Source organism: Lissotriton helveticus, chromosome 7 (genome assembly GCF_964261635.1).
Source record: "Lissotriton helveticus chromosome 7, aLisHel1.1, whole genome shotgun sequence".
NCBI classification, from domain to species: Eukaryota; Metazoa; Chordata; class Amphibia; order Caudata; family Salamandridae; genus Lissotriton; species Lissotriton helveticus.
In genome coordinates this window covers 86,029,773-86,046,220 of record NC_136068.1, presented here as the reverse complement: position 1 = coordinate 86,046,220, position 16,448 = coordinate 86,029,773, and the positions used below count along the sequence as shown (strand labels likewise).

At 45.0% G+C, this 16,448-nt stretch overlaps 1 protein-coding gene across 1 annotated transcript in view; it reads right to left on the bottom strand.

The window, feature by feature from the left end:
* The window catches only part of TNFRSF1A (TNF receptor superfamily member 1A), a 106,731-nt gene that overhangs the window by 12,549 nt on the left and 77,734 nt on the right, over window positions 1-16,448 (bottom strand). The window contains exons 2-7 of the mRNA XM_078651578.1: window positions 10,961-11,159; window positions 10,065-10,193; window positions 6,312-6,458; window positions 3,605-3,686; window positions 2,003-2,070; window positions 1,796-1,912 (exon numbers count right to left, since the gene is read on the bottom strand). Of these exons, the coding sequence (XP_078507704.1) occupies window positions 1,796-1,912; window positions 2,003-2,070; window positions 3,605-3,686; window positions 6,312-6,458; window positions 10,065-10,193; window positions 10,961-11,159 (742 nt within the window). The remainder of the gene's footprint in view (window positions 1-1,795; window positions 1,913-2,002; window positions 2,071-3,604; window positions 3,687-6,311; window positions 6,459-10,064; window positions 10,194-10,960; window positions 11,160-16,448) is intronic.

Here is a 16,448-nt window from a genome sequence, read left to right as displayed (position 1 = left end):
ATCATCTATTACCGAGCCATGAGGAAGGCCTTAAAGTCAAGATGACCACATAATTCACATAGGGCCATATGTAGGTAAATGGCATTTACCGATTTGTAAATACCGAATTTTACCGATTCGGTATTTACAAATCGGTAAATGTCATGTAGGTATTTTTACCGAAATACTTACCAAATCGGTAACATTCGGTAATTACCGAATCGGTATTTACCGATTCGGTAATTGCCATTGATTCCTATGGGCCATGAGGCCCATAGGAACCATTGGCAATTACCGAACCGGTAAATACCGATTCGGTAAAATTACCGATTTTACAAGGGGGACAGGGTGTCCCTTTGACACCCTGTTGCACCCCGGATTCAGGCTTGTGTACCATGTGACACACATACATGCCCTCAGGGCATGCATGTGTGCCACATGGCACAGGTGTACATGCACAGATGTGCATGTACACAGGAATTCGTTATTTACCATCAAATAGAATTTGATGGTAAATAACGAATTATTAAGGGCCGGTGGCACTGTTTCCAGTGCCACCTACATCCCATATTACCGAATCTGTAACTTTACCGATTGGGTAAATTTACCGATTCTGTAAATTACCGAATCGGTAAATTTACAGATTCGGTAATATTTTGGCCACCTACATCTGAAACTACAAATACCGTTCGGGAACGGCCATAATCAGCCGTTACCGACCGGTATTTGGCCACATACATATGGCCCTCAGTCAAGACAAGTGACCAGTTTCTAACAAGCACATAACAGAAGAACATAGTCGAAAGGTCCCGACCGTAAACCACTTGGTGGACTCTCAATCAGGCAAATAGTTGAATTCAAAACTTTCAGAACTCTGCCAACTTCAAGAAGCCAAGATGTCCAGGTGACATTCTACATTACCATCTGAGGCTGTCAGATCTGTCCGCCTTGTCACCTAATGGTAGTTACTAATAACAGACTCTCCATCCAATTGTGGACAGATGCTTATATGTGAATGCTCCTCCCTATTGAGCTTCTTCCCACAACCTTTGCGGCTTGAAACATCCCCATAAAGGCTGAAACCAAACATGTGATATATGACTTGACCACAGGGAATGGCCCGGCTGTCTTTCAGCGATAAAAGACCAGAAAAAAAACTCCTCCCCAAAATGTAAAGAATCACAAAATCAGCACTCAAAATTACATTCTAACAAATAAACATATATTATAACTTACAATTCTTTTAGTTACAATTATACTTATTTTAAATGATAGAAATCACAAAATAGACATTCATCACTGTCCCCCTGCAACAGTTTCTTTTGTTGAATATTGTTGATGTGCATGTGGCGAAAGGATTTTTATGATAAGGAATGAATGGGGATGTGTGTGGCGTGAATGCAGTTGGTCTTTTAAGATGGGGGATGGCAGCGTGTAATACAAGGAGAGTGATGAAAGTGTGTTTTATATTTTCTGATTTGTATCATATAGAACAGATATAATTGCAATTTGTAAATACTGAATAAGGATACTGTGATTCTTTACACTTTGCGGAGGTGGCTTTTTTTATGGTCTTCTTTGGTTATTCCCCTGTCCGCTCCCTAGCATTTCAACAGGGGCAATTATTTTTGGAATTTTGTCTTTCAGAGGTAACCATTGCTAACTCTTAGTGTATGGCTGATCTCCCCTGCCCCTATCCTGCACCACTGAGATACCAGTCTAGCCTCGCTCCCAACAATGCTCTCAAGCAACCGTTCAATGGCGTATACTGCGTATACGAATAGCATTAATGCAGCAAGCAGGCACTCCCACTCACCTGGGTTATAGAAAGTTGAAGAAGAACGATAATAAAATTTCCAGACGATCCAAATTCCTACGAGAACTAAGCAGCCCCCGAAAACTGCTGTTAATGCAATCAGGAGGGGTGGGGTACCTGTAGAGGGAACAAGTATTGATGAGAACTCGCGACCCATCGCTTCAGAGCCCAGCATGCCCCAGTTTTGAACACTTCTTCACTACTCACCCCTGGGTACAGGTTTTTCTATAGGTATGGCCAGAGGGCATTGATCACGGCATTCATCACTCCGGCACCTGAAAAACAGCAAACACGGTCAGGAGAATAACTCAATCTAATGGTGGACCTCCACGCGGAACCAGAAAAATAGAACACATCACAGAGACCGCGTCCCTGCCCCAGAAACCCGCTAGATGCAATTGCCTAAATCTTGTTATCCTGAAGTGTCGTACTGCTCATTGGTATGGTAAATGTCATACGGCTCATTGGTATAGGGTCAAATAAAATAGTTTCTCCAACACTGGACACACAATTAAGCTACAGGCTGTCTCTTGGGAGGACTGTGTTGAGTTCCACAACACATTTTCTATAACTATTTAAATCCAGCTCGGTTTTATACTTTCTGTGTGTTGAAGGCATTCTGTTCTTCCCACCCTTTTTCATTACAACCAATGCCAATAATGTAAACCTTCTCACACTAATAGCTCATAGCAGGGAGAAATAGATCCGCGGCAGCCCCTGCAGGTAAGAGCAGTGGGGCTGGGTGAGGGGGGATTTCGACGGATGATGATGAGGGTAAATTCATTATTCATAAAATTTTCCATCGTCAGTCGAAATACCCCCCCCCACCCGGACCCATCACTCTTACCTGCACGGGCCGCAGCTGAAGTAGCTCTTCCACCTCTATGCCAAAATGATACTCTTTGCACATGTGAAGGAACTCAGTGTAGTCTTTTTTCTATATCTATTGATAGCCGGATACAAGGGAAGGCAATGTGTCTTTACAACTGTGCTTTGGTCTAATTACTGGCACACTGCATGGATGGGACTAGTGCTCACTCATTACAACATCAAGATAAAGCCCAAAACAGTCACTTACATACAATACTCACACTGGGCCCAATTCACAGAACTAACTTAAAACAACATCCTAAACTTACTACCATTTTGGTATTCACAGATGGCACTTACTCATTTCAGTATTCACAGAAGTTAGGAGTCCTAACTTTAGGACTCCTAAATGCCTTCTGTGAATACCGAAAGTCTTGAAATTAGGATTGTTCTCAGTTTAGTAGTAGTAAAGTTAGGACTCCTAACTTTTGGACTCCAAAATGCCTTCTGTGAATACTGAAAGTCTTAAAATTAGGATTTTTCTAACTTTACTACTGCTAAACTGAGAAAAATCCTAATTTTAAGACTTTCGGTGTTCACAGAAGGCATTTAGTAGTCCTAAAGTTAGGACTCCTAACTTCTGTGAATACCGAAATGAGTAAGTGCTTTCTGTGAATACCAAAATGGTAGTAAGTTTAGGATTTTGTCTTAAGTTAGTTCTGTGAATCGGGCGCTCAGAAAGTTAGTTCCATAATCATGGGGTAAACACTTTACTAACTCAGACACAGGATACAATAGGTAACTAGGTAGGACGCAAGGGCATTATCTACTCCAACATACTGAAGTGCTAGTATGCAGTCAGACAGGGGGACAAGCCCAGTATTACTCCCGCGGCACAGAGAAGCTAACACCCCTATTCAATCACCAGTGAAGAGCAATACTAACCAAAGCACCCAACATATTAAAATAGGTAGGGTTGTTGCTCGATGGGATACTCACTCATTGCATGGACGGCACGTCTGCTCTATATCATGGAAGAATCCGCTATTGCACTGGCAAATTGTGTCATGGAACCCTTCACCTGCAAAGATCCACAACGAGAAAGGGATTCAGAAACAGACACAGGTTAAACGTAGTATGTCCTCAGGAGACCTCAGAATGCTTTCAGGATATGTACTTGGAGTGGTAGCAAGTGCACTTGGTGTATCATCTCTAGTGGGCTTATAACAGACCCAGCATGTTCCCTGGTGCATAACTTAAGAATTCCCCTGAGAGTGGGCTAGGTTTTCAATGTGTTCAAAGGAGGTGTGCGGTGGTCTCAGAACAGATCTATCACAGCTTTCATGCATGGAGGGTTTCTCGTTCAGAATCAGGAAGGCTTTAGTGCCAACTGTGGGTGGGGAGGAAAGACTTATACTAAACTCTAAATAGTCCCTGGACAGGCTCAACATGTGCCCTAGAAGTGCGTCCCCTTGCATTAGTTGTCTCTGAACAAATTTACTACGTCCCCAGAAGATGGGCTGCGGCCTAGACCTTAATCTCAGGTTCAGAAGTGTGAGGATCCTGCTGTGTCTGTCTGTGCTGTCTGAGATCACCATCCATGACCACTACCACTCCTGGCCTTCAATCCTCTGGACAAACCCAAGAAAGCCGTCCCTGACCTCTATGCTCCTGGCCTTCAATCCTCTGGACAAACCCAAGAAAGCCGTCCCTGACCTCTATACTCCTGGCCTTCAATACCCTGGACAAACCCAAGAAAGCCGTCCCTGACCTCTATACTCCTGGCCTTCAATACTCAGGACAAACCCAAGAAAGCCGTCCCTGACCTCTATACTCCTGGCCTGCAATCCTCTGAACAAACCCAAGAAAGCCGTCCTGACCTCTACACTCCTGGCCTTCAATACCCTGGACAAACCCAAGAAAGCCGTCCTGACCTCTATACTCTTGGCCTTCAATACTCTGAACAAACCCAAGAAAGCTGTCCCTGACCTCTATACCCCTGGCCTGCAATACTCTTGACAAAACCCAAGAAAGACGTCATGACCTCTATACTCCTGGCCTTCAATACTCAGGACAAACCCAAGAAAGCCGTCCCTGACCTCTATACTCCTGGCCTTCAATACCCTGGACAAACCCAAGAAAGCCGTCCTGACCTCTATACTCTTGGCCTTCAATACTCTGAACAAACCCAAGAAAGCTGTCCCTGACCTCTATACCCCTGGCCTGCAATACTCTTGACAAAACCCAAGAAAGACGTCATGACCTCTATACTCCTGGCCTTCAATACTCAGGACAAACCCAAGAAAGCCGTCCCTGACCTCTATACTCCTGGCCTTCAATACCCTGGACAAACCCAAGAAAGCCGTCCTGACCTCTATACTCTTGGCCTTCAATACTCTGAACAAACCCAAGAAAGCTGTCCCTGACCTCTATACCCCTGGCCTGCAATACTCTTGACAAAACCCAAGAAAGACGTCATGACCTCTATACGCCTGGCCTTCAATACTCAGGACAAACCCAAGAAAGCCGTCCCTGACCTCTATACCCCTGGCCTGCAATACTCTTGACAAAACCCATGAAAGCCGTCCCTGACCTCTATACTCCTGGCCTTCCATACTCTTGACAAAACCCATGAAAGCCGTCCCTGACCTCGATACTCCTGGCCTTCAATACTCAGGAAAAACCCAAGAAAGACGTCATGACCTCTATACTCCTGGCCTTCAATACTCTGGACACACCCAAGAAAGCTGCCCCTGACTTCTACACTCCTAGTGTTCAATCCTCTAAACAAACATAAGAAAGCCGTCCCTGACCTCTATACTCCTGGCCTTCAATACTCAGGACAAACCCATGAAAGCCGTCCCTGACCTCTATACTCCTGGCCTTCAATACTCAGGACAAACCCAAGAAAGCCGTCCCTGACCTCTATACTCCTGGCCTTCAATACTCTTGACAAAACCCATGAAAGCCGTCCCTGACCTCGATACTCCTGGCCTTCAATACTCAGGACAAACCCAAGAAAGCCGTCCCTGACCTTTATACTCCTGGCCTTCCATACTCTTGACAAAACACATGAAAGCCGTCCTGACCTCCATACACCTGGCCTGCAATACTCTTGACAAAACACATGAAAGACACCCTGACCTCTACACTCCTGGCGTTCAATACTCTGGACAAACCCAACAAAGGGTGGCATTTCTCTACCTGCGTACCCTCTTCGAAAGGATGTTATCGAAACAAGCGCCCATCCACCTACTTGCCAAATAATTATGTCCATCTAAAGTCATATTTAATAACCTAACCTTTGGTTTACGGTGAAACCCTGAAAGTCATACATTTCTATCAATTTTTTGCCAACCCTTTAATGACTGGACATCTTGGCACTTCAACTTAATCAAAGGAAGCCTTCATGTATGTTAATCTCTCTTCTGGCATTGCGGGTAAGGAGTGACCTTAAACACTTGTCCCACATCACTCCAATTTCCTGAAACCTTTAAAAACAATCCCATGCAGCGACTCCTGGATGGCTGATGTGCCTAGAAGCACTTTGTCCATAGATTGCACTATACCCAAAAGTGCCACACCTAGCGGGTCATGGGGTTGGTCTCCGCAGCATAGTGAGGGGGTGCAGGGCCCTAACATGTGTCACTGAGAATGTGGAGGGAGCCTGGGGTATTCGGGGAGGCATGGATGGCGTTTTACTCACAGATCTTCAAGGTCTTCCCATTCGTGCACTCTTTGCATGGCTTGCATTGGAAGTCACTTCCCACTTGCGCCTGGAACTCCCCACCGGGGCATCCACAGACAGTCTTCTTAGAGGTAGTACAAGGAGAAATCTCAATCTGCCCCAAACCTGTAGAAGGTGAAAGACAATACATGAGAAAACAGAGGTGTCCCCTAGAGGAGCAGCTACTCACACATGGCCTACAGTGATCACACATCATAGAAAAACAGACTTCAGTATCTCCTAACTCCCTGTGGTTTTGAAAGCTAACGTTCCACGTAAGTATGTTGTATTTATATAGATCAAATTTTTTTCCCTAAGGAAAGAATATATTTAACCCCCTGGCTGCGGCCGGAATTCCGCGCCTGTGCGGCATATTCCGATCGCGGGCGTGGTCATGACGGCTCCCGGCCGTCATCAGCACACGCCCACCGTAACTCATGACGGCCGGGATCCGTCATCAGCAACGAGCAGGTTAAAAGTGATTGGAAAGAAACAGGGTTGAGTGGTTATTGCATACTCTAATCTAGGACACTGCAAACACTTTCAATGCAATGAATATCACACGTCCTCGAACCTTTCATATACACACTTCTTACACATTGCATATTCTGCAATGGTGCTAGCCTTACATAGGCACAAACAACTCTGACACTTTGCATATTACATACCAATGAGCTAATCCAAATATGCACACCTCTCTATGAGTATTACATACCTAGGGCAGTGTGACCCAAACGTGGGTCGCGACCTACTAGTGGTCGTGAGGCGATTTCCAGTGGGTCGCGCGCAAGTCCAAGCAATAAATAAAAAAGCCTTTAACCCCTTGCATGCTCATGACGGTCCCTGGCCGTCATGCGTCGTGGTGGCCGTGTGCTCACGACGGCCGGGGCCGTCCGAATCCCGCCCACTATGTAAATGACCCGCACAGCTACGAAAATTTGCAGCGCATGAAAGGGGTTAAATTCTATGTTTATCTTGTCACATTTGCTGTGTTTTACCGACAGAGGTCAAATGTCAGGTCGTGTCCTCTAAAAAATGGCTGCTTCTTTTTTTTTTTTTTTTAAACATTGCAATTGGTGTTTACAACCTCCACTCACTTTTCAGTCGGAGAAAATAAAGTAAAGTGAATTAAGCGACAGTCTTGTTGGGGTTCAGAGAGTGTTTTTTGTAAGGGAACAAAACGTGAATACCTGTAAATGAACTCTCCACATTCAGCAGTTAGGAAAGCTAAAATGAAGCACATTTGTTTGTAATTCTTAAGTGTGATGGAAACAAAGATCTTAATAGGTTCAAAACAAATCTAGGAACTTTACTCGATGATGCGCAAATGATAAATATTCATTGAAACCAGATTTCCACAAATTATCATTTCTTTGCAATGTAGTTTTATCCGTCAAACTGTATGTCTGTGCAAATTTTGTGCTAGTTTCAATTGAAAATATACTGTCTATAAATGACGGTGCAATGCAATTATTACATTTTTTTTTAATTAAATAAAGATTGCCCACCTCATACCCTTTAAAGTTAGGTGGGTTTCGAAAATGTGTCTTTCTAAAACTTGGATCATGGTTCTAAAAAGCCTTACATATTTGTTACATCTGTTCTTCTCTTTGGCCCCTCCGAGAAAAGTGGAAGTTATGTGCCTCTGTGGTTATATGAAAGACTTAGGGGTAGAGGTATCAAAATTCCATTTTGCGATTTCTAAATAGCAATTTGTAAGGAATCGCTATTTAGAATTCGCAAAATGTAATGTATGTAAAAAAAAAAAAAATCGCTATTTTTTTGCGATTTCTTAGTCTTCCTTATTTGCGAATTCGCAAATAAGGAATAATTTCCCATGCATTCCTATGGCCAGGAGGCCCATAGGAATGATTACGAAATATTTCTTAATTTGCGAATCGCAGTTTGCGAATTTGCATATTGAGAATAATTTCAAGGGTACAGGGGTGTCTCAAAGACACCCTGCTGCACCCCTGAAATTTACATGTGTTTGCATATGGCGCACATACATGCCCTATGGGAATGTACCTGCGTCACATGCAACCTTCACAAATGCCAAATAGGGCATTTTTAAATGAAATCGCAAATTACCACCAACTACAAGTTGGTGGTAATATGCGATTTCTTAACCCAAATTCACAATTTCAAAATCCCACATACATCGCATTTAAGGAATTGCAAAATTTGCGATTCCTTAAATGCTTAAGAAAAATAAGGAATCGCAAATTGAGATTCCTTATTTTGCGATTTTTTAATACATTCCAAAAAATGCAAAAAAGCCTTTTGCGAATCGGCAAAGGCTTGATACATCTACCCCTCATTTATATTTTAACTTTGCCCTTTTTTTGCTCAGAAGATAAGAGGCTGCTTAGACCTTAACATTTTATAATGCAGGAACTTCAAATCGCAGAGGCAGTCAAATATTGTTCCTCCACCATAAATTGTATGATGATTGGTAAATTTGTGAAATGTCTGATCTTTAAGATTGTGGGATCTAGTGATTAGTGCCATTTTAGATTTAGTTTTGAGGGCTGTTACCAGCCTATTTGTATGTGTAGTTGCATTACTGTATTTATAGGTGTATTGTATTTGTTCTTATAATGTGGTAGGATTTTAAATTATAAAGCAGTAACATTTCCGACACTACTGCGACTAGCAGGCTTTATAGATTCTACACGAAGAGCCAGGAGTGGGAATTATTCAAGCTTCTCTGTAGGTCATTAAAGGGCGTATCTATATAGAGATTACAACTTCTAAAAAAAAATCTCTAAATAAAGGGTATTTTAATGCACATTTTAAATTTAGATAGGGTAATACAATTTTTGGTTGGCTACTATTGGTGCGTGCGCTTTACAAAATGTATATGGAAACAATTACAGGAAATTTCCGACCTTTAAACAAAACCAGTCTTGAAATTGTCTTTTTAACAACCTTTTGTTAAGAGGCGATACCGTCTTTGTTTTAGTTCTGGCATTTTAATTCAATGAACAATAAAAACTGATTGAATATTACACACCAAGAGCCCATCACTCTCACACCGCACATTATAAATATTACAGTGTCTTCCACTCAACAAACACGTCTTACACTATGGATATTTCACACCCAGTCTGTATCCGTTTAGTCCTTGGATGCCCGAGGAAGTCGTCCGCCTCGGCTGCGCTTAACGCCCTTCATTGGTTGCCAATACACAAGTGCATCCTTTTTAAAATATTGGTCATCACATTCAGGGCCTTCCATCTGCGAGGACCCAAATACCTCTCGAATGGCTTCAGACGGTATCTGCCATTACGGAATCTTAGGTCCTCAAATAAGAATCTATTGGCGAGCCCTAAATTTAAGCTGATCACCAAGGGAGGGAAATCCCTTGCAGTGAATGGATCTAGGGCGTGGAACTAGCTCCCTCTTCATCTCCGGCAAATCCCCGCGGAGAGCCAGTTTAGGAAATCTCTGAAAACCTGGATTTATAATCTTACGGACACCGCCTGTAAAGCTTTAGTATAAATGCGCAGGCCTTCTGATTTCCGAGCAGTCTGCCGGCCAAGTCCATCTGGCTACGGTCCACCGCGCCAAGATGCTCCTTGGAGTGATAGCCGCGCTATAGAAATGTGCCCTTACATTACATTACATTACCTCCAAAACCTCTCACACTGCGCGTGCTACACACACCTCACGCACCATGTGGAATAGTACACAATGATTGTACGCAATGACGCCCTACCAGCCTCTCACCTCTCCTGCATGCATCACAGAGCATGCACTTGGATACATAATTTGGCACTTCTGTGTATGACCCCTGCTCGCAGCGACGGCAGCTGGTCACCTGGCCCTCGCCTTTGCAGTTTGACACCTTGCGGAAGCCTGGGGGGATGGGGATAAAGCAAATAAACATACATGATTGGGACCAAGCTAAAATTCAACATATACAAGTCCATACCCTCAGCTCTCCCCCAGGTCACAAATCTATACCCAATGTGTCTCAGTGCCAAGAAGGGACCTTGCCCACTCATTGTTTGTCAACCACCACCCAAGCCAGGTTTCATCCCATCATATTTTAGCACTGTCCAAATGTGCCAATCAGATTTTAACAGTCTTTTCCCTCTTCCCAACAACCCCTCTACTCCTGAGACTCATCGTTTCAGCTTTTTTCCACCACAGTAGGGCTCCCATGATGCACAGCAGAGATGGCAGAATCTTTTACCCTTCCCTACAGCTCCCTTCCATCTTGGGGCACTTCCCAGTTTCAACAGAGGGCCTTTCCACAATATTATTCCACACATCTTACACCACCCACTAGTGCCTCTTAGCATACAGTGGGAGCTTTAAGTCGCACTTACCCACACTCCATTCCTTCTGGGGTCACTCTCCATGTCCTGAAGTCCATTTGTGCCCTACTCCCCCCACCCCAACGCACACAAGCATCTCCCTATTTCCATTAATGGATTTTCAACTACCACCTCCATTACTCAGTGCTTTACCACCGTCTACTCTTACTGATGCGGTCATGAGTAACTTCATATGTATCAGAGGGGCTTTCCTTTTGACCCTCTGCTTTTTCTTCTATTCCATGTGCAACTCATGGTGTCCACAAGTAGTCATCCTTTCACACTCTCCCCTAACCCTCTTACCTGCTAAACACATTTTGCAGCAGAATGCCCCACTTGGGTGCTTGTACTCGTCTTCTTGGCAAGTAACATCCCTCCGCAATCTCCAAGTGTAATTCGATAAATTGTTATCTCCAATGGGAGCCCCGTGGATCAGCAGGGCACCCAACACGTCCGGGACAGTCACCTTGGCCGCCTGTATGTGCGCCAGGCCAAGAATCAGCTAGGGCAAGAAAGAGAGTAGAATTAGTGTGGTAGAGCCATGGTGAAGGTCATTTTCATGTATTTGGTCATCCATAATAACCTACTGTGCTGTGTTTTGTAGGTGTGCGTTTCCTTCAGCTTCACCCACTCTGTGGGTCTTAAAGACTGAGCGATAATCTTACATGGTGTGAATACCTTTGCAATTCTAGTTTCTTTAATTTACTCCATGCCTAGCAGCCTTTATATTAGCCAAGTTTTTGGGTAGGCAGTGGGCAGTGGAGACCTGTGCTGCAGCCCATTTAAGAACAGCCTTCGTTTCTCAGTCAAAAGCACGCACACAACCACTACACTGTGGCAACGGTATGGTCCAAGTGATGGGGATATACTAGCGTTTGCACAGTCACCCAGAAGGGGTATCATTGTGTCTTTTGGCTGAAGATCTCTCATGGTCCTACGGTAACCTCATATTGGAACCCTCCAACAAGTGGTAGTGAGGGAGATCACGACTCAGCCGTCCACCGGCAAGTTTCCTCAACCATCTCACTCTCCAACGAGACGTCAGATGGAAAGCCCTGCAAATATAGCAAACTTTTTCTACTATGTTCCCACCTTTTAGCCTCACAACGGTTCCTCTTCAGAACCTTCTTTCTGGAAACTGAGAGCGGAAAACCTTCAAAACCAAATCCATGCAACGAAAGAGGAATATCATGGCCAAATGCTCTGCGTCACTATATTTTATGAAACAAAAGGTCTACAGGGTATTCCTCACTCACCCCAAACCAGGACACGCCAACTTCACATCCAACTTCAAAGTCCTAAACAGTACCTTGGCCCCTTCTATCAATGCCAGTTATGAATTAATTATCCCGAGACAAGTCAAGCAGGAAAATAGGACGTCCACTGATGAACCCATGTGGCCTTAGGAAATTGGTGATCATAATGATGAAAGAAGGACCCAGATTATTCATGCATGCGGATCCTCCAAACTACAGCAGCTCATTTTTAGCAAGGCAGATATGCAGCTGAGAAAATATCATGAGCTCGAAAATCCCTTATGATGAACTCGGGCGATGGACATGGAGGAGGACTTTGGAGAAGCCATGATAAAAGCAGATCTCTGGGACAAAATGCATCCTGAGGTTTTCAAGGGGATGAAGCATCAACCAAAGGGATCAGCAACATGAAGATATGACACCGCAGAGGTAGACTCTCTCATGAAGATGGCTTGGTGAATAAACGGGAAGTGCTCAGTTCATCGAGTGGAATGCAAAGAGGTGGCGTATCGAGCCAAGCAACTTCAGGAAGGATATTGCTGTTGTTCTATTTCCCAGAGTAATGATATACACAAACAATTCTAAATAATTAAGTTAAAGTAACCGGTTGTGACTGGCACTCTCTCAACTATGAGAATCTGCTGGGGACTTGTTGGAAATTTGCCATATTTAGGGTTGTTTGCGTGGTCAGCATAGGTTATTTCATGACTCCACCATTTGAGGAGCTATGCTCCTTGGGAAACATTTGAATAGAGAATTTACCAATGTCAGTCAATGGAGATGAAAATGACTTGCATATGAAGGTGCTGAGAATGCACCCCCGAAGTCGGGCTGCACTATCGGTACCCGCATGGTAGAATCCCAGCAAGTCATGGACACTATACATTTTGTCAATAGTTAGCCACTCCTTCTATGCCAGTTGTAGATTAAGTTGACTCCACCGTACATGGTGGGAGACAAATCGGTTTAGCTTGTCGGTTCCACCATTATGTCAGAGGATGAGCCGATGGTGCATCTGGAGATGTCTTCTACCATAAAATAAAGAAGTCAGTCATTTTAGAAGTAATTTGGATGGGGTGCCCAAGTTTTTTGTGGGGTGATGGGGATTGATCGTATATCCATTAGAGCTCTCCTCTACATCAAACTCTTATTCTCTGAGAGCGCTGGACACCGTTGTGCCTGGGTCGATTCGGACAACTCCGATAACCCCTTTCAGCTTTCCTTATTGTACTGTCTAGTAACACCTGATCTGTTGTACTTGGCAGGGCTGCACCCCTGCTTGCTATTCAGTTTGTTCACTGTCCATCAACAGGTTTTAGTGCTGGTAAATGGCGTTGTTTGTTATTGACAGGAACATATTTATGACTGATATATATGTTTTTGTCCCAACACAGATATATGTATTTTTATGTGAACTTTGCCTAAAGAGAGTTATTTTTAACAGTCCTGATGAAGGTGGTGCATAAGTTGAGAGCACACCGAAACGTGTCAACGCTCTGGTTTTCTTTTTTAAATTCAAGGAACTATTAAATCTGAAATTACCTATGTGGTTCTGATGTTCAATAGATTCAATAGAATTAATGTTTTAGGATGACTTTTTAACATGTAAATTGTTACTGTGTCTCTCTCTCTCTTTTTTAATGTCAGATTGATTTGTCACATGTACGTTCTAGGCTGCTGTATACATTGTTGATATTTCATTTTTATGATGTCACATTTGAATGTATTTTTTATTGATAATAACAATTTGTGATGTTTTTGACATTTTACTGTATGTTTATAATTTTGTTGGGTTCTCTTTATACTGATTGAATTGACACACAATAATTAGGTTGATATGTTGTATGTATGAGTGATTGTGGTTTACATGTTAGGCGGACAAAGGGAATTGTTGAATTTTCTGTTTGTTTGTTATTGATACAGCTGTGTTTCCTCTGTGGGTGTGTTGTGTCCTTTAATTAGCACCTTCTGATGTCTGTAGTGAGTAGGCATGTGCAAAAAGTGAAATTGTGATGCTGAGGTGGTACACTCGGTTTGGGCAGCATGTCGTCCACGTGAGGGTGGGATGTGGTCTGACACGGAAATTCTGTTGCCTCTGTGACCAACTGTGTGCACGGGTTGTGCTCCTTAGACACCAACGCTTCACAGGGTCCTTTAAGCTGGACTGAGCCCACGCACAAGAACGAGGCTCATGTTAAATGAAACCAGAAGGGAGTCACTTTGTGTCACTCCATCAAAGACAGTGGAATGACAGAGGCTGTAGTGAGATCTTGTGCTCAAATGTGAGATTACCACCGCTGAACAGAGCTGTGCACCGAGGTGTGAGACTATAAGACTAAACAAAAAGTGAGTGAGTGGCTGCTTCACTGTGTGCCACATCACTGAAGTGCAGAGGAGGAATGCAACTTCAGTGAAACATCGTACTAGTGTACCGTTGCGTAAAACGCACACGAGCTGAGTGACGCCATCTGATGAATGTGCCACTCTTAAAGCCGTTGGGATGGCTGAAGCTGGTGTGAGACTGCGTGCGCATCACTGTGAGGCTTGCACACTCCGAACGTGGTAGTGCACTAAGGTGTGAGACTGTGCTGTTGTACGAGGCCATCATGCATAGTAACCCTGAACTATCCTTCTCAATTCAAATAACTGACTAACATATCCACCACTCAAATTACTTTCAGATTTCACTGTGTGTGCTAATTCACCACTAATCCTTTATGGGTTCCGGAGTAGCGTGCTACTCGCCGAAAAAGCACTTTGATGCCTCGTCAAGGGTAGTAAGTGCTATATAAATGCAATTACAATACAATACAATAGTGTCCTACAGAGTGCAACAGTCACACAGTCTCACCAACATGGTGAGGTTTTGCTCCAAATAGTGAACACCACATCCACTGAGTGACATTAATCCAATGAGTACAACTACCTTAGAGTCTACAGGGTGACCAAGCGTAGAGCGAGACTATTAACCAAGCGTGAGACACGCGTACACTCAGTGCAGAGAGGTGGGACACTCAACGCGCAGTCTGATTCCGCCAACATGTGCAGCTCCGTTAAGAAGTATAGTTTCACATCGGCTGGAGTGGGTCTATGCCTCACTGTGAGACCCATATCCGCCTAGTGAGGCTTTTCATTAGCGTGTGAGACTCATGCCAAAAGCGTGAGGGTTGCACGCTCACTGAGACCGCGCCAAAACCTTTAACTCCACTGAAGTCGGTGGCGTCATTGCGCGTGGCACGAGACTGTGCGAGACTCACACCCAGTGAGTGAAACTGCGCCAAATGTGTGAGACCCTCGCCCACTCCATCCCCTTCTTTCCCTTCCAGGGTTCGTACGAGAACATTAAAATCTTTGTCGCTGACAAGGCCTGGCATGGACGGACGGTCTCTCCCGCGAGCCCTCAGTGCACGGAGGCCACCCTGACAAGAAGGGGAAGGCCCTTCCGAGAAACCAGTCGCCAGAGCCCAAACAGGAAGGGCAGCTGGGTCGCGGTCTCCGCAACCCCGGGCCAGCATAGAGTGCAACACTCACTGGAAGCGAGCGCAGTCCGACAGGAGAGCAAAGGCGGCTCTAGGCTCATGGTGGCCCTTGGCAGGGAGCATAGGTAGGGGGCCCCCGGAGGAACGCAGGCGTGGAGGCCAGTGAAGAGGGGGGGTCAGGGTGTTTGGAAGTGGAACAGAGCCGGAGGCCGCCAAATCCCTGCCAGGGGCCGCCACGCAAATATGTATCCATCCTCCGAGGATTATTATATTAAGGATATATATTGGCGTGGCGGCTCCTGGGGTTTTTCGGCCCTGTGCAGGTGCACAGCTTGCATATGCCTAAGGCCGCCCCTGAGGAGAGAGGCGCTATCCGACAAGAAGCGCTATACACGGTACAGAATTGAATCTCTACCCCGGGGCGGTGGCCAGCTGTTGCCCTCGTGTACTGAGCGTGGGTAAGGCCACCCAGACCCACCCCCGCAGAATCATCCAGGAGAGGGGCATTCCCAAACACCCTCCATCGGGGATGGTAGCACGTGGCTGCAAGTCTAGTCCTCCCCACCTGTTGCAATGTGAGGGCCTCATACACTTCTCTGGGAACGGGTTAGTGTACATTTTAAACCGGTTTATTTCACCCTCATGACCCAAGGCTTCTCCAAAATAAAAATAAAAATCACCAGCTAGGCGGTGAAATTGCCAAGGTCACAGGTTAATAATACCCACTTGTCTTCCAATCAAAAATCACGTCCTCTACCAACGGGACAGACTCGGCCCCGGCCCTTCTGGCCTATCACGTGACATCTTCGGACTGTGTATTATGGGAGGCGGCGGTCCGCGCGCGCACACAAACACAGCTCCCTGCCCTTGGCCGGGCCTCTTCTGCACGAGCTCCAGCTGCAATCCGTGCAGGGTTTCCGGCGCCCGCTGGTTGGATGGCTCAAGGCCTGCACGCGCACCGGACCAACAGGAAGTGACAGGAATAAATACACGCGCCTGCCGCACCTGCAAGGGGATTGCACAACGGAGGCGTGGGAGGAGGCGAGCACCGAGGGC